The 21,637-nt window shown below is 32.2% G+C and overlaps 2 protein-coding genes across 2 annotated transcripts in view; both read left to right on the top strand.

The window, feature by feature from the left end:
* LOC129944004 (adenylate cyclase type 6) overlaps positions 1-21,637 on the top strand; it is a 117,022-nt gene that overhangs the window by 11,997 nt on the left and 83,388 nt on the right. The gene's annotated exons all lie outside the window — the stretch shown is intronic.
* LOC129945233 (uncharacterized) lies at positions 9,982-10,932 on the top strand. The gene has a single exon (XM_056054893.1). The coding sequence runs from the start codon at positions 9,982-9,984 to the stop codon at positions 10,930-10,932; it is 951 nt and encodes a 316-aa protein (XP_055910868.1).

The following is a 21,637-nucleotide window of genomic DNA, read 5'->3' as shown; positions in this document are numbered from 1 at the left end:
CGATAGGGTTTGTATCGGGCTACTATAACGGCCAATCCAATGTAACGATGCCAGATTGAGTCTTCCACTGAATACAGGGACCTTTCAGGTGGATGGAAAGGAACACAGACTAGTAGCCCGATGCGTACTTAGCACTCATGGCGTTTAAATTGACTCTCTTTCAAGAGATCAAAGACAACTGAACCTTTCTTGAAAATGCATCAAGGACAAAGCTTCCCTCTACCTTCTGGCTAAGGAATAAAAGTGAAGTCTTTCACTAACTGTCGGTAAAGTCGACCACGCTCTTACTTGATTTACGTACTTACTTACTTAAGGTGGCGATACAGATGGAGACGTTTGTTGGGTGAGTAGGGCCTCACCCAACAAACGTCTCCATCTAGCTTGGTCCCTAGCTAGATGTCTCCAGTTTTGCGCTCCAAGTTGGGTGTGGTCACCTTCCACTTGTGCGCGCCACCTGATCCGCTGTCTTCCTCTACTGCGCTGTCCTGTGGGTGTGGATTCGAAGATTTTAAGGGCCGGAGCATTGGTATAAATGCGCTCTACGTGACCCAGCCATATTAGTCGTTGGACTTAAACCCTCCTGGCTATGTCTACGTCGCTGTACAGCTCGTCGTTCCATCTTCTCCTCCACTCCCCTTCGATGCATACGGAACCGTAAATGACACGAATAACTTTTCTCTCGAAGCGACCCAAGGTGCTTTCATCCGCTTTTGTCATAGTCCATGCTTCTGCACCGTATAGCAGGACGGGGATGATAAGGGTCTTATATAGCAACACTTTGGTCCCTCGAGAGAGGACTTTACCACTCAATTGCTTTCTTAGTCCAAAGAAACAGTGGTTAGCGGTTTCTTGACGACAGCATGTACTTTGTTTTGCCCTCATAAGCCGTTAAACCCATTTAAGCCACCTCTGACTCAATACTCACAAAAGCCCCATTGACATCACGCTGAGTTCTTCCGATTATGTCAATGTCATCAGCATATGCCAGTAATTGGATAGACTTTGAAAGATAGTGCCTCTAGAGTTGACGTGTGAGCTCTGCACTATTCTTTCAAGCACGATGTGAAAAAAGTCACATGACAGCGCATCACCTTGTCCAACCTTTATGGAGCAGCGTGAATTCTCCATGGTCATCCTGCACAAACGGACGAGTTTGGCAGGGATGCCAAAACTAGACATGGCTCAATACAGCTCGTCCCTGTAGATGCTGTCATATGCGGCCTTGAAATCGATGAAAAGATGGTGGGTGTCGATTTGTTGTTCTTGGGTTTTTTCCAGGATCTGCCGTAATGTGAATATTTGATAAACTGTGGACTTTCCTGGTCTAAAACCACACTGATAAGGACCGATCAGGTTATTGACGATGGGCTTTAGACGTTCACATATTACGGCAGAGAAGATTTTATAGGCAATGTTAAGTAGACTGATTCCTCTATAGTTGGCGCAGTTTAGAGGGTCTCCTTTTTTCAGGATCGGGCTTACTTGACAGACTGCAAAAATATGAGTGTTACATTTCGAGAAGCTTAGTTAAGAACTCAAATTGAAAATAAATCTTCCGGTTTGTTTTTGAGAAAATTCAAATTTTCGATTTTGGACCAACAAATTGGTATTGGGATTACTGTTATTTTTAGCTTCTAAAACAAAGCAAACAAATATCGGCTCAAAATCAAAATTTCCAAATTTGAAGTCACTTTACCCAATGTTTTGGGATGTATCAGCTAGGATAGACAAATAGAACTATGGAATCGGGGATCCATTTTTTTTCGATATCTCTACAAACCTTATGTCATGTTTGATTAATATCTCGAGATCGAAATTTTTTATGAATGTTAAACTTCTCATACAGTTCTTTTCTTAAGCTTAAAAAACATATTTTGCCACAATAGAATATTATGAACTTTAAAGGTGTAGAAAAAAATGTTGATGTCTGTGATGTAGCCTGTAGGTTGAAGTTCCTACACAAAGACTCAAAATAGAATTGTTGGACCCATTATCTAAAATAATGTACATCACAATGTTTTTTTAGAGTATTTTTAATTTTATGAACTTTTTTTAAAGTCATCTTTAAATTTTTTTTTGTCATTTATTAGCATAACTTGACGATTTATGTTCCTCATTGATCCAGATGTGACCATCAACTTATTTTAATACCAACAACAAAGCGAAATCCTTCTTCACGCTTGGGTCATTTTTGTGAATTTTTGTGATACAAACATTAATTTTTTCACTCCAATAAAAACAGTATTTCCATATTAACATTTTTATAAGCTGAAAATGAAATATTTTTGTATTGATTTTATATTTAGTCAATGCGATAATGGAAATGGAAAAACAAAATATAATTTCGTAAAACATAAATAAAATTATAGCAAAATGTGTACATTTGGCAATGTATATTGGTATCATTTTTTGGAGCGGGATTGTCTGTGTAGACAATGAGTTTTAATATAGCTCCACAAAAAATAGTTTAAAGGCGCTAAATAGCGCCATCTAGGTGGAAAATTGAGCGGTCCCGAACGAGAAAGAAAATGTTCACCGAACTCGCCTCTCAATAAGTCCATTGTAGAGCGTTCTTTATGGCATGTGGCACCGTCTTGGTGAAACCATATGTCTTGCATTTTGGGCAAAAAAAAGTTGGAAGCGCTCACCATTAACAGTTACGTTACGATTCGCATCATCTTTGAAGAAGTACGGTCCACCAGCCCATAAACTGCGCCAAACTGTGACTTTTTCTGAATGCATTGGTAGCACTTGCAATGCTTCTAGCTGACGTTTACTCCAAAACCAATGATTCTGCGATATTTACGTATCCATCGAGCCAAAAAAAAGTCAATTTTTCGAAGAAGCGCGCTATGAACAAGCATTTTGATAATAAAATTCAATAATAGACCAAATTGAAGATTTTTGACAGTGAAACAAAACACTAAACGTGCGTCAGCTGTTTAAACCAGTGTTTCTCAAAATATAAAAGCTAAGAACTCACCCTTTAGTAATTTATGCTACCTGTAAATAATTGAAATAAGAGCCTCGTAAAATTGAAAGGCCTATCATACCAATCTTATTACTTTCTTCTACAATATATTTCTTGAAGATTTTATACAAGTAGTGCTGTTCAAATATTTTTAATATAACGAAAAAAAAAATAAGAATCTTATGCAAAATTTAATAAACAAAATTCCCAATACTGTGTTCTTATCTATTTATAATCTTTGATTTAATTAAAGAAGACAAGTGATTTTCAGCAGCCAATTAATTTTTCTTCCTCAGTGAATTTCAATTACATTCTCACATAAGTACATTATATACAAAATATAATAAATATATGAACTGTTATATGATGATCAGATTAATAAACATTATTTCAGTAGCGATTTATAATTATGTACCTAGTTAATTTATTGCAAGTCAGATAAATTCTCGATTAAATAAAATTGTTAAATAAGTACAGAAGACCACAGTATATCAGATCGGTAGACTTTTGGAGCAAAAAAATGTAGCTTTGGTTATTTTTGAAATAAATGTAAACACTGAAACATGCACAAATTGTTTACTTGTAATTAACTCTTTTGGTGTAAATATCATGTGTATAAACTTTGAGAAAAAAAATATTGTTGCTGGGGGCACGAGTAAAGTAAAAGATATAAATGTACATAAATATAATATTTACAATATTTAATCAACTTTGATAAAAAAAAACAATATTTACTGAGGAAATAGCAGTATGTAAACAGAGGTTAATTTTGTTTTTATAATGAAACAAAGTAAAATCTAAAACTATGTTTATAAAAAGGAAGTGAGTATTAAAATTACAATTTGCATCACATTTGGTGTAGGATCAAAATAAAAACAACATTGTTTTTCAGTTGGAATTTTGCATGTTTATTGTTTATACCACATAATACACGTACTTCCTTTCTAAAATGTAAATAAAATTAATAAATTAATTGTATAAATTAATGAACTAGAAGGAACGGAGTGAATCCCAGGAAAATAATAGAACAACACTGCGAATTCACAAATTTAATGAAAGTTTGATGAATTAATGATGTTGTTGTTTTTACTTTTCACAAGCAGTGTTTCGAAAATTAGTTTTTTTATAATTAGCGAACATTTAAAGGAGTTTAAAAAAAATAAGTGGCGCCATGAAGAACTAAGGCCTAGTGACATACAACTCTCAACTATTAGTATGTGCGAGTAATGTTGTCAGAGACGGAAGGGACCTACAATTTATATGCCGAATCCAAATGGATAATTTGAGAAAGCACTTTTCATGGCAAGAATTACTGTTGGAGGATTTGTCAATTTCTCGCCAGGAGCAGTACCCGTGAAAAAAGTTAGATGGCACAGGCAGGGATTGAACCCAAGACCCCTCGCATGACAGTGTTTATGTACCTTTTGTATCCCACATCTAGTCTGAGCATTAGGAAAAATAGAAAGAGTTGGATAGCAGGTGTCGGTGTACATTGATATAGAATTCCTGAATATTGCTTTGAAAGATAGAGCGTGACAAGGCGTTCCACATTCGAGTAGTAAGGCTAATAAATGAATATCTGTACTTCAAATTACGGCCGAAGTTAGGCTCTGGGGTAAACTGATGGGCATTCCTAGAAGCGCGGGTATTACGGTTAAACTGTTCAAGGGCAGGAATGCAACTGGCTATTTCACTAGAGCATAGTCTCTTAAAATAACGGTAAAAAAGCGCGAGACAAGAAACTTTAAGACGATGGTCGAGTGACGTAATCGAGTTGATGATGTTCAGGTCACGAATCAATTTAAAAGCTCTTCTTTGAATACTGTCCCAGAGGCTGGGGCACTAGCCCAAAGATGAGAGTTATATTCAAGTTTCGGACGTTTATAGGTTTTGTAGACTGTAGCCAGATCCCACGAAGAGACACATTTCTTGCATCGTCTCAAAAAACCTAGACATCTTGCGGCATTTTTGGCGACAACGCGTATGTGAGCGCTTCACAAAAGCAAGTAGCTGATGCACATTTTAAGGATGTCTAGATTTTCAGTTTCATTGATGCAAGTGCCACTCATAGATAGTGGAAAGGAGGGTATATCTCGCTTTAACGATACAAGACAGCATTATGGTTTCGAAGCTTTAAAGTCCACACGTTTTTACTTGCTACATATAGGAACTATATGGCAAGTTTTGCATTCGTGCAAAATTTCGAACTCGAGATTTTAATCAAACATGATATTACGATGGTAGACAAGTCGAAAAAAGTGGGTCCCGCGATTCCGTCCGGTCAGTTTTGTCTGTCTGTCCACGCTCCTACAGCCTAAACCATTGGGTCGATTGAGTTCAAACTTGGAAGTTAAGGTTTTTAGCAGATTCGCGTTAGGCGTTTTTTTCATTTTTTTTTTAAGATCAAAATTAACAGTGGCTCCCATACAATTTTTTTGGTCGAAAAACGAAAATTCGAATTTTCTCAAAAACAAACCGATAGATTTTTTTTAAATTTCCTCTAAAATTTTATTTTTTAATTTGGATTCTTTTAAAAGTAAAAACATATTTTTGTTTTGCTCAGGAATGGTACCGCCCATACAACCGTTATTTTGTTTTTTAATTATCTCAGCAACTTATGAACCGATTTAAATAATTTTTTCTCTGAATAAGCTTTTATATTGCTTGAACAATATTTTATTGTCAAAAGTGCATTTTTTTATTGTTTGGATTTTTAAAAAAATATTGAAATTTTTTTTTTCAAAATTCGATATGTCAAAAACCTGTAAATATTTTTTTACAAAATTCAAATGCATAGCGTATATTTTCAACCTCTAAGCAACTGCATACCAAAAATATTTTTAGAAGAAAATTGAAAAATTTTATATATAAAAAATTAATTTAAAAAAAAACCGCTCTAACGATTTTCAAAAAAAAAAAATTGAAAAATCAACGGTTTTTTGATTTATAAAATGGCATTTAAATTTTTGAAGACAAACTTATTTTTCAGGTAAAATTTTGAATCTTAAAATATTTTTTTTAATTATTTTAATTATTTTTATTTTTAGTAAATTTGTTTGACAAAATTTGAATTGCTTTCCTATCTTTTCTCTAAATTAATGCATTTGGTACAATTTATGTATTTTTATAACTACATATAACTATTGCAAATACCAACTATGGCCTTGAAACGATTATGCTATGTTTAATCAACAATCTATTTTAAAGTGCCTATCAAGAAGTATTATCTTGGTACTTTAATTTTAAAATATTATTCTTTAAGAATAAGGTTGTTTAACACATATTTTACTTGCTTTCGATTATATAAAAGAATAAATACCTACTTAGTACTAGATAAAGAAACGTACAACCTCTACAACTACACCTTACGTGTCACTTCATAACTAAAATCCAAACCGCAGAAGAGCCTGACTGTAAACAACACATGAATAGCAATTTCTTGAACTTTGACGAAAAAAATTAACTGAACGGAATAACTCAATGTTTGCGCTGAAAACTTGTAGGAAAGAAGGATACCTACACCTACACAATCAATAGGTGATCGCTTTACAATTTAAACATACATATTCTTCCTCTTTCTTATCTTCAGATAATTTACTTTCCATCCTGGTTCTTTTAACATGAAATTAAAATAAGGCTATCCAATTGAACGAAATAGTTGAAATGGCATTTATATCTTTGAATACAAAGTTATTTTACAGATATATTTTAAAATTGTATATAAGTACTTTTTGCATACAGTAGCAAGTTCGTGCGACCCAGTCGTGCATTTTATTTTATTCCCTATTGTACAATGCTGAATATGAAAAGCTAGGAGTGCGAAACAATGTATTGGATAAAAAGTTGCAGACGGGGGATCATTCGCATACAAATGTGGAATACGGTTGGAGATTGGTTGCCCTTGGGCACACCAGCATTCATTTTATGTGATTTAGGACTTCAGACTTGAATCCGTCCAAAACAACTTGAATTGAGCGCTTCGAAAGAAAATTTCTAAGCAAACTAAGAAGAGATTCTTCAATGCCAAAAGCAGGAATTTTTGATAAAAGAGCTAGATGCCAGGCATTATCAAATGCCTTTGACGTTTGGACGGTTTGTTCCATGGCATCCAACAATCAATCCACTTTTTCTCAATTTTTAAATGTTAAACATACTTTAAACTCTTCAATTAGTAATTGTTTTGTATATTATCTGTTTAAAGTCAATCCAATTATTTATTTGCTTTTTTGGGTATTGACACTTTAATTTCTTTAAATTTCAAAACGTCCATTCCATATTGAGGTTGGAGTTGGAGTGCGACCAACACTGAACTGATATCTTGAAATTCGTGCCCATCTGTCGATATTTCTAAAAGTGTTAAAAAATATTGTTAACAAAGTTGTGTGTAAGACAAACAAAGTTTGAAGTCAATATCTTCCATTGATTTCAATATACTTAAGTCTAAAGTTTTTGGAGGTATTTTTAACAAATTGTTAATTGGAATTTAGAAAAAAAATAATAAAGTTAACTACAATATTTTGCTAATGATAAAATAAGTTTGATTGAAAATTCTGTTTTTTTTTAGGAGATATTTTTGTTGAACATTAATTTTTACCAACTTTTAGTAGTGACATTTTTTATTTCTTATGGGAAACTATCACTTTACTTTCTGTAAAACATTTACCAGAGGTCTAAAACGTTGGTTTTTTATTCATACAACTATATTGGAGGTAATATCATTTTTTTATTAGCAAAATATTCTAGGTCACAACCTGTTTAACTTCCCATAGGAAGTTATTGTAATGGGTCCAATTTGTCAAATTGAAAATTTTGATATTTCTCAGATGATAAGGCAGAAAAATGCAGAAAGGGCTCTCAAGAAAATTGCGTGGGTGGTTTTTTTACTATAGCAGTTTGAAAAAAAAGGTGAACATTTTGGTTAACCCTAAATATCTTACGAACCAAAAACGCTAAAGACTTGAATAAAATTTTATATAATATATTGTAACGTGATATCAAGGAAGTATATTTTTTGGAAAAATTCCATTTAATTTTACGACTTAAATATGATTTCATCTCCAAAACAATTTTGTGCAACGAAGAATAATGTTTTTGACAGCTGATTAAATTTTGAGAAAAATCGAATTGACAGTTTTTTGTATAAACAACAAAAATCTAAAAAAAAAATTACTCAAAGTTGGTAAAAATTGAATATCGATTCAAATATCTTTTCAAAAGCTTGAAATTTAGGCTTCAAACTTATTTTATCTTATAAGAAATATTGTTTTCAACATTCTGAAAAATGTTGAGAAAAATCGAATTGACAGTATTTCTTACAAAAAATAAAAACTTAAAAAAAATTAATAAAAGTTGGTAAAAATTGATTTTCGACTCAAATATATTTTCAAAACTTTGAGATATTGGCTTTAATTTATTTTTATCTTTCAAAAAATATTGTTGTCAACATTCTGTAAAATTTTGAAAAAAATCTAATTGACAGTTTTTCTACAAAAAATTAAAAACCGAAAAAAATTAACAAAAGTTGGTAAAAAATTATTTTCGACTCGAATATCTTCTCAAAAATTTGAGATGAGATTCTAACTAATTTTTACTTATAAGAAATATAGTGTTCAACATTAGGACAAATTTTGAGAAAAATTGAATTGACAGTTTTTTATAAAAAATAAAAACCTAAAAAAAAACAAATCTAAAAGTTCGTAAAAATTGAATTTCGACTCAAATGTCTTTTCAAAAATTAAAAATATTGGTTTCAAACTTATTTCATCTCACAGAAAGTATTATTTTTGACATTCAGTGAATTTTTGATAAAAATTCAGGAGTCCATTTTTTCACAAACAAAAAATACCTACACAAAACAGTACGAACATTTGGTAAAAATGGTGTTCGGTTCTCGATATGACGTGAACAAAAGCAGGTATTGACTTCAAGTTAAGTTCATTCATCCAATTTGTATTTGTTTATATAAGAAATAAAAAACTTTAAACAAATAATACTAAAATTGGTAACAATTGGTTAACGACTAAAAAATCTCGTTATCAAAAATATATTCTGAAATCAAACTATTTCATCATATGCAAAATATTGTTATTAATTTTTAAATTTTATAAAATAATTCAATTGACAACTTTTTTAACAAAACACACCACACAGTTTTCAAGCAAGATAAATCGGCAGACAGGATGGGAAGTTATCAGTGTGGGTCGCATACCAGCCTTTTTTTTAATTTGAAGTTGATATATTTTCTTGTTCTTGTGAGGAAGTAATTAATGTTTAGAAGAACTGGGATTTATTTTTCTTATCGTTGGAAAATTTGGTCATTTTCAATATGGACTTAGAAAAATATTCTTTTACTAATTGAAATGTAAAGAAGAAACAAATTTTAATTTTTAAAGTTGCGAGCTCCACGGTTTCTGTGACGCGTCAGAGACAGCATATTCAGCCGTCATTTACTGCAGAACAGAGGATCAAGGAAATATACACGTCAAAATTGTCGCTGCAAAAACTAGGGTAGCTCCACTGAAACAGCAATCACTTCCACGTCTTGAGCTCTGCGGAGCTCTCCTACTTGCAAGTCTTTTTGAGTATATACGAAAAGCCTTAAATAATGAAATACAAAGCATGACAGCATGGGCAGATTTCAAATAGTATTGAGTTGGTTGAACTCCCAGCCTCGGCGGTGGACAACTTTTGTCGGAAACAGAACCGCAGCAATATTAAACATATGTCAAGCTGATTGGTGGCACTACGTTCCCTCACAAGACAATCCAGCTGACATAGCATCAAGGGGTGCATCTCCTAAAACTCTGAAATCTTCATCTATCTGCTGGCAGGGTCCAATGTGGTTAATTCAACCTAAATCATATTGGCCTTCGCAACAGTCATCATCATCATACCAAACAAAAAATGAAGAGAAAAGAATCAACTTTCAAGTTTTCCATACAACTGAGTGAGATTCCGTATTGGAGAAGATACTGACGACATCATCTTCATTTGACAAAATCGTTCGCATGATGGCGTATTGGTTGCTGCTTAGAAGCATTCTACAATTCAAGGTAATACAAAAAAAACTTGATATTATAACACCTTTGCCTGCTTTCAGCTTACTTTCGACACATGAAATAAAAACTGTTACAACTAGCTTCGTTCGCTGGGTACAACAAGTAGAATTCGCCAAAGAATTTAAGAGTCTTAAAACGAGCAAATCAGTTAACGGGTGTAGCAAACTTTCATCGCTCTTTCCGTTCATCGATGGTGATGGTATTCTGCGAGTTGGAGGTCGACTTCACAACTCGTTATGCAATTTCGACGCACAGCATTTAGTCATACTCCCAAAGAAACACTTAATAACGTCTCTCTTGATAGATCAGTATCACAAACGATATTTGCATCCAGGCCCGACCCTTCTCCTTTCCATCATGCGGCAACGATACTGGATTATTGGGGGACGAAGCACAATTCGTCATTATATATACAAATGTCTGAACTGTTTTCGACTTAAACGCATCAAACAACAACAACTTATGGGAAGCCTGCCCGAAAAACGACTACATCCAAGCAGGCCCTTTTTGCATTGCGGCGTAGATTACGCTGGTCTCATCAAAATTCGTCTCAACAAGGGTCGAGGTGCAAAAACAAGTAAAGGATACATCGCACTGTACGTTTGTTTCAGTACAAAGGCAATACACGTGGAGATGGTATCCGATCTAACAACAGATGCATTCATTGCATCATTAAAACGTTTCATTTTGCGACGGGGAATTCCAGCTGGAATATACAGCGATAATGGGACCAATTTTATTGGTGCTAAAAGAAAGCTCTCAGAACTTTATAAGATGGTTTTATCAACAGATTTTAACAACATCTTATCCACATTTTTATCAAAAACGAGTGCCAGTGGCACTTCATCCCGCCTGTTTCACCCCACTTTGGCGGATTGTGGGAGTCAGGTGTCAAAGCAGTAAAAACACATCTAAAGCGTGTAATAGGTGATGCTGTGCTAACATTTGAAGAGATGGCCACACTACTAACACAAATTGAGGGAATTCTTAATTCCCGCCCGATATCTCAAATCAGTGACTCCGATACAAGCAGCTTGGACTCTTTAACTCCGGGTCATTTTTTAATAGGCACTGCTATAACTGCACTTCCAGAAAAGAGTCTTTTAGAAACAAACCCACAAAGACTTAACCGATGGCAACAAATTCAGCGGATAGTTCAATCATATTGGAAACAATGGTCACGCGATTATTTACATGAACTTAACCAACGCCCTAAATGGAGAAAGGAACATAAGAATGTCGCAGTTGACAATTTAGTCCTTGTACATGAAGATAACCTGCCTCCAACTGCTTGGCTTCTTGGGCGTATAACCGAAGTACATCCAGGAAAAGATGAAATGGTGCGAGCAGTTACCTTGCGTACAAAACTGGGAGAACTCAAACGTCCCATCGTAAAAATATCTAAACTAATTATTAATTAAAGTGAACTTTAATGGGGGCAGAATGTTATATTATGCTGGCAACGTCCAGCCAAAGTCAGTCTTTTTGTCAGTTCAAAACAAAGATTAATAAAAGAAAGGTACTTGTCCAATAAGTATGTTTTATTTTAACATCCAACGTACGTGACCTCATATACGATATTTCAATAATAGTAATTTGAAAAAAAGTGATCTATTAAATTTATTTTAGGCATTATGACTTTATCAAGTATTGACATGAAAACCATTTCATTAAATAAAACAAAAAATTAATCAAACGTCATGAGAAAAAAATAAAACCTTTCAAAAATCTAACGGGAATATTTGAATCTTTTTAGACAACAGCTTAAATTTGATTTCGACACTTTTCCTTATTGGAAAAATATTAAGTTCAAGAATTTGAGGTGGTCTCATCACATCCTCTTTTTTAAGAAGTGATGTTCTATTCGTAAGATTAAGTATTTACTTTCTTTAAAAGATCTCAATTTTTAAGAATTAACACCGAAATATCCTTCATTTCAACATTCTGCTATATTTGCTACTTTTTCTAACTCTAAAGTAAGGTTAACAAACAACATTTAATGTGAACCATATGTCAAAAACAAACCTACCTATTCTTTATCTTTACAAGGTTTATTTGATTTTAAACTATATAATAATAACTATATGTATAAGCAATAAAATTTCCATTTAAAATAAGCCTCTGTTAGTCCAAGAGTTTTCTTTTTTATTTGTTGATATATAATAATTTGTCCATAACCACAAATCATAAGTATAGGATGATAAGGGTACAAGATTAAAAAAAAGTGTATGAGAACTTTCTTCTTCATTTTAATAAGAAATTCAAAAGTTAAACAACAAAAAAAAATATTATTATCATTAACCAAACACATTTCAAACCCTATCTTTTCCTGTTACAAAAGTTATACACAAATAGGTATATAATGTAGGTAAGGTAAGAAAGGCACTCAACTGAAATATTTAATGTTTGCATACGTTAAACAATAAAAAAGCTCTTTTTGAAATATACTCCGCACGTGTTTGGGGTAGATACATTATCTGTTGCCAAAACAAATATTATTCTGTCAAAAAACCTTCATTCAAGGTTACCCTTGTTAGGCATACAAACATTTTAAGAAATTTAAGATATTCACTGAACATACGAGTAATAATGTAAAACCGACTTAAAGTGTTTCTGTGTATCATTGTATCACAAAATTTGAATTAACTGAAAAATTTGTTTCCAATGAACTTGTTCTTCTAATTTAAAGTTTCTAAGATGCTAGAAAAAAAAACTTATTAAGTGCAATTCAAAAACGAACAACGAAAAGAAATTTACAAAGAATCTAGAAAATAAATATAGGTATACTTAATAAGTTTGAAAAACTTCATTCCAGAAAAAAAAGAACACACAAGGGATCCCTGGTAGATTTTCAAAAGTTTGTATTATATCATAATTGTTTGTTTTTAAATAATACAATAAAAAGCTATACATTTTATCATTATTTAATATATTTGCATATAATGTAAAGGGGTTCTCAATAAGAGAATTTATATTGCATAGTCTGACATTTGGACAATTGTCATTTTTGAAAGAAGAAGAACTTTGTGTATCATTCAATAATAGCCTTTTCCCAATTTTTTTCAAATTCAATTCACCATGTAGCTTCTACTTTTCATTTCAATGTTATTAATTTTTTTTAAACCAAATTAAGATCGAATTAAATATAATTTTTCGAAAGCCGATTTCAGTAACTTTTCCAGTTGTATTAACAATTTTTCGTTGCCACCAGACACGATTGAATGTCCAAAATTTATATCATTACTATTACAATTTTGTAACTACCTGAAAGAGGGTATTGATCTATATGTGTCTAAAATTAAATGTCTCAATACATCTTAACCTTCTTGGTATAACAGACAGCTTATTAATTTAAATAATACAAACAAAACAAAGCTAACAAACTTTCACGAAAATCTCCATTTAATTCCAATCTGCGTAAAAAATTACTTAAATTTGGAGAAGAATTTGAATGTTCTTAATAAATTCGTATTTAAGAATTATATCAATCAAATTGAATCTAAAATTAAATTCAACAGCAAATATTTCTGGACCTTTATAAAAAATAAAATAAAATCTAATAGAATACCAAAATGTATGCAGTATTCAAGATCGACTTTAAATACTCTGACTGACATTTGTAATGCTTTCTCTGAGTTTTTTTTTTTAAATCGAATTGTATCAAGTTAAATGATAATTCAATTTTTTCTGATGAACAATCCTTTAGCAATGTAAACATAGGACACTGAAATACCAGAAGTACAGAATGCATTAAATGAGTTAAACGAAGATAATAATGTTGGCACTGGTGGAATTCCCTCTATTCTTTTAAAATAGTGTGCTTCCGCTTGTTGCAAAATAGTATTCATCTTTTTTTATAATTTTTTTACTTCATCATGGGTTGTTTCTTCTGAATTGATAACGTCCTGTATAATACCAATCCATAAAAATGGTTCTAAAACAAGACGTTCATAACACCGATACATAAAAAGGGTAGTCAAAATAAACTACAAAATTATCGTCCATTGCAAAACTGTCCGTCATCCCTAAATTATTTGAGTCCATTATTTGCAAAGTCATATCGTTTAAATGTAAGTCTATAATTTCTAACAGTCAACATGGTTTTGTTTAAAATAAGTCAACAGTTACTAATCTCTTTCATTTCAGTTCTCTTTATTTAGATTCGTTTAAAAACGCAAACAAGTTGACTGTGTCTTCACAGACTTCAGTAAGGCTTTTTATAAATTGTGCCATAAAACGTTAACTTTCAAACTTAAATCTCAAGGCTTTAACGATAAATTTAATAGTTGGGTTTCGTCATACTTATGAGTCATCACATTTTTATACCAACTCTGGCTCACCGCAAGGTAGCCACTTAGGACCTTTACTGTTTATTTTGTACGTTAATGACTTACCTTCTATTATAAAACAATAAAACACTCATCTGTTTCAATTTACGCTGATGACATTAAAATGTTCAAACGTATTGAAACATGACGACTGTTTACTCCTACAAGACGATCGCGAATGGTGTTTTATAAATAAGCTTTTACTAGACATAGATTAAATCAATGTGTTTTACTCGCAAACAAAATGTTTTGACTTTCAATTATCAATTAGACTATTCTTATTTGACTAAACTCTCTACTTTCCTCTAGCCTAGGTATTATTCTTGACTCAAAATTAACTTTAAAAGTCATTATGACTATATTATTAAAAAAGCAAATAAGACGCTCGAATTTATAACACGGTTTTCACATGATTTTCGCGACCCTTATATTCTTAAACTTCTTGATATATCATTTGTAAGATCAATATAGGAATATATCTAGATAAAATGGTCTCCCTTTTATTCAGTCCATATAAACAGCATATAAATAGGCTTGAACTTCCACCCTACAATCATAGGCTCACGCCCATAAATCTTCCATCGCTTTCTAAACACAAAGAGTGCATTCAGCTGAGCTTTTTTATAAAATTAATCAATGGGTCAGTCATATCACCACCAATTTTGGAACAATTAAACTTTATTCATAGCCGTTCAAGTATTAGAAGACAAGTTCCTTTACGTCTTATATCAAGCAGATCGAACTATGGTAAAAACAGTCCCCTCAACCAATTGATTTCAGTTTACAACAAGTATTACTTTTTGGTATATTCCGTAAGCGATGATTTTAAAAGTTAAACATTTAAAGTACATTTTTTCAATACTTCAGTTTAGCTTTTTTTTTTTTGCAAATTGCTTAAAGAATTGTAAATCTAAAGAATTGTTAATCTATTAATCTAAGAATAAATGCAATGTTAGTCTTAAGTTCTAACGTTAGTTTGTTTAACGAATTTAATAAATACATTTTTGTAACTATCAGCCTATTAGTAAACTATGTGTGATACCGAAGTTATTTGAAAAGCTTATTTGCGGAAAAGTACAATTTATACTCAAAGAATCCACTTCTACGAACTTAGCTATTTTGACTAATTATGTTATGAATGAAATGGAGAAGGGTCACCAAGCGGATGTTATTTACACAGATTCGACAGGGTGCATCACCATATTCTATTGAAAAAACTTACAAAAATCTGGTTTCATTCTAAAATGCTTAACTAGTTAAGAACATATTTAACTAATCGTTGTCAATATGTACATATTGATTCAAATCTATCGAATGATATAATTGTTTCATCAGGAGTTCCCCAGGGAAGCCATTTAGGTCCGATCTTATTCCTCGTTTTCATTAATGTCTTATCTAATGTACTTCAAAACTCAATGTGTCTCCTGTTTGCAGATGATCTGGAATTTTTTATACGTATACAAAGTACAAGCGATTGCGATCTTTTGCAAAATGAAATCAAAAGACTTTCTGACTAGTGTAAGATAAATCAATTAAATCTGAATATTCTAAAATGTCAATCACTCTCACACGCCTCCAATTTTCAATTGACTATAATTATAACATTAGAAATCATACACTTGAAAAAGTTTTTACAAAAAAGGATCTTGGTGCTATTTTTGACCATAAATTGAACTTTCGCAAAAATATCGAATTTTTAGTTAACGAAGCGAACTCCATGCTTGGTTTTATTTATCGAAACTATGTCAACTTACATAATCCGTAAAAGTTGAAGAGTCTCTTTATAAGTTACTAGCTTTTTACCCGCGGCTTCGCCCGCAGTGGAGAAATTAAATAAGTATGAGAGATAAAGGGTAAAGGTGTAATAATAGAAATGAGTCAATATAATAACTAAATTTTATTGCTTGGCTGAGATCAACAATTTTTAAAAATTACTACAGACAATGAAGTTTCAACACCTTAATATACGCTTATTGAAATGCAACAACAAATGTTAAAATATATTTCACCGTAACAAAAATAAATAATTCTGAAATCTATAACAATTTAAAAAAATAAAATACAAAGTATTAATTTAAGATATTTATATAGACAATGTTATAAGTTTTCCCGTCGGGTGCAAATATGTGTAAATTCCGGACATTAGATACACGTGCACAGGCTACATAAAGTTGACCATGAGAGAAGCATGGGTTTTCTAATTTATTTATTTATTTATTTATTATAACACTATATCCCTTACCGACACCTGTTAAAAAAGTAGCACAAGTATGTTCTGTCCCAATTTTGTTATCCGAAGCTTTGTTCCATTACATAGCCGAGGAGCATCTAGATTTCGCATAAGCATTACTGGTACATTTAGTTTCAATTGAAGTTTATGTGACGGTACACCCGATAGTTTAAGTGAATTTAAAAACTCCACAGGATATGAAATACTTAGTTCCGTATCCATAATTGTATCCATTTACAAATATTCCTTCATTTCTCCTTGAACCTCGTTTAAAATGTCAGTGTTGATCCTATTTACAATTTCATTTCTTGGTGCTAATATTTCTCTTGCACACAACCACTGATCACTACACAAATTTTGTTGCAATTCCGGAAAAACATTAGCAATGCGATCCACATCACTTTCTACTAAATTACAAAATTCTCTTGACAGTGATATGTAGCCTTCTTCGTCAACGTCTTAACAACCATCACCAATTTTCAACAACATTTCTGCGTAAAGTCCTGAAACCACGTCAATATGAAGATGCACTCTTATATTCGTTTTCAGGCGGAGTTTTTCAACTGTCGGCCATAAGCTTGATGATTTAATGCACGCTTGAATTTCATCTGCTGGTGTCCCTCTTTGAATTACTGGGACGGTTTGACGGAAATCACCAGCCAATAAAACTACCATGCCTCCCATTATATCTGTACTATCTCGCAAGTCCTGGAGGGCCCGGTTTAAAGCTTCTATAGCCTTTTTGTAAGACATTGTACTAAAAGCTTGCATTCTCGCAGCATCCTACCTCGTGAACTATTTTTACTAAAATTACAGATGGGCGAATCTTGCTGTGCCAAATTTAATGGTAATTTTAAAACGGAATGTGCCGTACGACCGCCCTTTAATAGCGTTTAATAGCGTCGCGGCAATACCTGACGAAGCTACAGCAACTGCTATTATTTGGTCTTTTCTGTTGGAGTAAGAAGTAACATCAGCGAGTAAGATCTAAAATAAAAAAGTAACAGCTAACCACAAAAATTACGGATAACCTCAAAAATGTGAATAGTATTATACTGCATGTAACGACAGAAGAAAATAACAATAAATATAGAAAAATTAGAAACAGTTGAAACTATATTCAATTGAATTAGATATTGTCGTCGCCGTCGATAATACAGTGGGTTGGTATTACAGTATTCAGGGTTGAAACTTCATTACAATTACAATTATGCAAGATGGCGTTGAAGTGGCTAAATTTGACGATATTTTGACAAACAATTTTCTTATTTTTCGTACAAAATTTTTATTTTTTTTAATACAAAGTATCCTATGCTACTTCTAATACCTTCAAGAGTGTATGTGCAAAGTTTCACGATGATCGGTTAAGTAGTTTTTGCGTTAAAGCGTAACAAACAAACTTACATTCGCATTTATAATATTAGTATAGATGTACGGTCAGTTCTAGAATACTGCTGCATCATTAGGAATCCTTTTTGTAACATATCCATAACCGTAGAATAGAAGCAATTAAAAAAAGATTCACACGATATATGTTCAATAAATTAAGGTGCAACATTGAAATGCACTATTACATAGTAAGATGTCAACTTATTGGTATTCAGTGACTAGAAAACCGAAAAAATATGTATGCGATAACTTTTATTTATGACATCTTATCTTACCACATCAACTGTCCATTTTTAAAAGCTCTTATAGATCCATACGATCCCTTGCGAAAACGCTCATAGAGTGAACTATGCCTTCAACGAACCATTAAGTGGAAGTGTGAGAGAAATTATTAACGCATCAAATTTTATTGATTTTAATTTTCATATTAATAGAAATACATTGAAATATATGCTAAGTCTATTTTTTTTAACTTTTCATTCTTAGTTTATAATACTCGTATAGTATTTTAAATAAAACTTGTGTTATTCATTAGTCTATTTGGAAATACTGTTAACTATAATTGATGTACTAGCCTTTTCATACCAAACCCAAAACCCAGTTTTCGGCTAAAAGTTTTCGAAAAGCCGAAAATGTTTTCAAATGACATTTAAACTGTCAAATTTTGTATTGAAAAATTTGTGAGTTTTGTTCTTCTGAAATTATTTGTAAAAATAAAATGAATTCTAATAAATTCAAATTGATCTTAATACATAAAAAAAAGTTGAAGTTCAAGTATAAAGATTTTGTTAAATTTGTTTTTATTAGCTCAAGCCTCATAAAAAAACTAGTTTTCTCTTGCAAATCTTGGCACTTCGAAAGAAAAGAAGGGCTTCAATGTTTTATGCAGGTTCGTACCAGCACTTTTTGGGAACGTAAAATGTTAGTAAACGATGATGAGTATTTTAAACAACATTTCAGAATGAGCCGCAAAACTTTCGATATGCCCTGCAATGTAATAAATTATCTGGAAATGCATACTTAATCATTTTTAACCTCAGGAAGACAAAGATTAATACGAGCTCCAAAAGGACGAATGTTACCACGTCATTGAGTGGTTAAACAAACGTTTCGAATCCGCCGTCTCGGAATTGTATTTGCCGTCGATACTCTTAAGTCCATAATCATTTCCTGTGCTGTGATAGAGCAGCATATCAGCGCAGAGAAAACCGTAACACGAGCTCGTTTCGAAGAAGAGTTTCAACTGAAGTTCTGGGGAGACGGGTGGAATGGGCTCACGACATGTACCACCAAGAACTGCAAGCTTGCTTGGCTGCAGCAATCCTCTTTGTTCACTTCAACCGGTCCGAACATTTCACTTAGCTAATTGTCTAGAAAATATATCAAAGAATCAACAACAAACAAAACTGTTACAATAAAAATTAATTTTATTTCAAACATTTTCTTCTTTTTTGACTACAAATTCAACCCAACATACTGAGCTTCTGACTATTGCTTATGTTGGCCAAATGTGCCTTGAGAATTGCCATATTATATTGTGTCCGTCCGAGCAACTTATAGGCGGAGTTGAGAAGATTCTGAACAATTTCGTGTAGGTCCTTATGGCCAAAACAGAAAAGGTCAATTCCTAGTTCCAGATTCGTACCAAAAATATACTCATCCAGAGCGATCTTTTATGATGGGCTGCAATTTTTCCATGACTATCTCTTTCTTCCTTTGAGGACTCGCCAAATTTGTTTAAAGCACTAAGGATCTTCTTGATGCTGGCATCGCTGTCCATTTTTTTTTTCATACTTATTCTTCTCCACAAATTAACTTATCGCTTTTCTCATATCTCCCAAACCCTTGTGATTGAACGGAGTTACCGGAAAGTCTTTCTCCAGGTAGTAAGCGAAAGCGTTGAACATATTTGGATTTACGAGCTCAAAGACGCATCTCTTGGAAACGTCAATACGAACTATGAGAAAGTCTTCCTCGTTCTTGGGGTCATCACGCCAGAATTCATAGTTAATTCAGGTTCCTCGCTTAACAAAGAGCTTCTGCTGCCACGCAGCTCCCCCAAAATGTTCCTTTTTCTGTTTTTTTTTCTCTTCCATATTATGTTAATAAAATACAGAAAGGGCAACGGCCTAGTCACTGATAAAGCTTCGATTCCTATCGATCACCGAAATCAAGCATCAGCGTGGTTAGTAGGCAGATGGTTGACCGTCTCGAAACCTACCGGGTGCTGTTGTTATGTGTTCTTTCTGTCTGTTATTCTTTCTCTTCTGTCCCTCTGTCTTGTATTAATGTCTTGTGTTGTTATCACCTTAAATAGTCAAGTCGCTCAAGGTGCTGTGTTCTCTACTCTGTACATTTATGTGCTCAGTAGTGCAAAATGTAATGTAATGTAAAATACAAAAAGCAATCATTCTTATTTCGTAAGGAATTTGTATAAATAATATTACTTACCACGAAAAAATTTATTTCAAAATGAAATATTTGTTTTGACAGCAGCCATCGGCTGTTTTGTTTACATTAATTTGAGCTCTGGATGTTTCGAAAGATTTGTTTGTTTAGTTTAACTTTGAATTGCTACTAGTTTTCGAAAGGTTTTATATAAAACTTGTGGTTTACCAAAAATGTATGCAGATTTTCGGCGAAACCCGATAATTTTGCGAAAACCGGGTTTTGGACTTGGTTTGAAAAGCCTATAATAAATAAATAAATTACGCTATTACTAAAAATAACATGATTCATTCTCTAAATACTCATTTAAATTGTTGAAATGTAATACAAGGTGGCACAGAAGCAACAATAAAATATTAACTACATAAGGTTTTTCAATTTTACCTTTGAGATAACTTTAAAGATAAGATTTGTACCGATACTCCACAATCGGTTCAATTATTTGTTTCCTTTAATTGGAAAGGATTAAGTTTTGTCAAAATATTATTTTGCTAACGTTAATTTGAAAATAAAAAGCTGGTATTATTATTTAGCATCTTGTTAACTTCCCATAGAAAGTTATTGTAATGGGTCCGATTTGTCAAGTTGAAAATTTTGACATTTCTCGACCCTAACCCTAAATATCTTACGAACAAAAATGCTAGAGACTTGAAATTAATTTTATATAATATATTGAAACGTGATATCAAAAAAATATATTTAAAAAAAAAAAACCATTTAACGGTTTTTTTATAAATCAAAAAAACAGAAAAAAAAAATTGTCACCTCCAAAATTTTACGATGTATGATTTCATCTCCAAAACAATTTTGTGCAACGAAAAATAATGTTTTTGACATGTGATAAAATTTTAAGAAAAATCGAATTGACAGCTTTTTTATAACAAATAAAAATCAAAAAAAAACATTACTCAAAGTTGTTAAAAATTGAATATCGATTCAAATATCTTCTCAAAAACTTAAAATTCAGGATTCAAACTTATTTTTTTCTTATAAGAAATATTGTTTTCAACATTCTGAAAAATATTGAGAAAAATCGAATTGACATTTTTCTTACAAAAAATTAAAACCTAAACAAAAATTAATAAAAGTTAATAAAAATTTATTTTCGACTCAAATATCTTTTCAAAACTTTGAAATATTGGCTTTAAACTACTTTTATCTTTCAAAAAATACTGTTGTCAACATTCGATAAAGTTTTGAAAAAAATCGAATT

This window comes from Eupeodes corollae, chromosome 2, assembly GCF_945859685.1.
Source record: "Eupeodes corollae chromosome 2, idEupCoro1.1, whole genome shotgun sequence".
Taxonomy (NCBI): Eukaryota; Metazoa; Arthropoda; class Insecta; order Diptera; family Syrphidae; genus Eupeodes; species Eupeodes corollae.
This window is presented reverse-complemented; position numbering and strand designations above follow the sequence as displayed.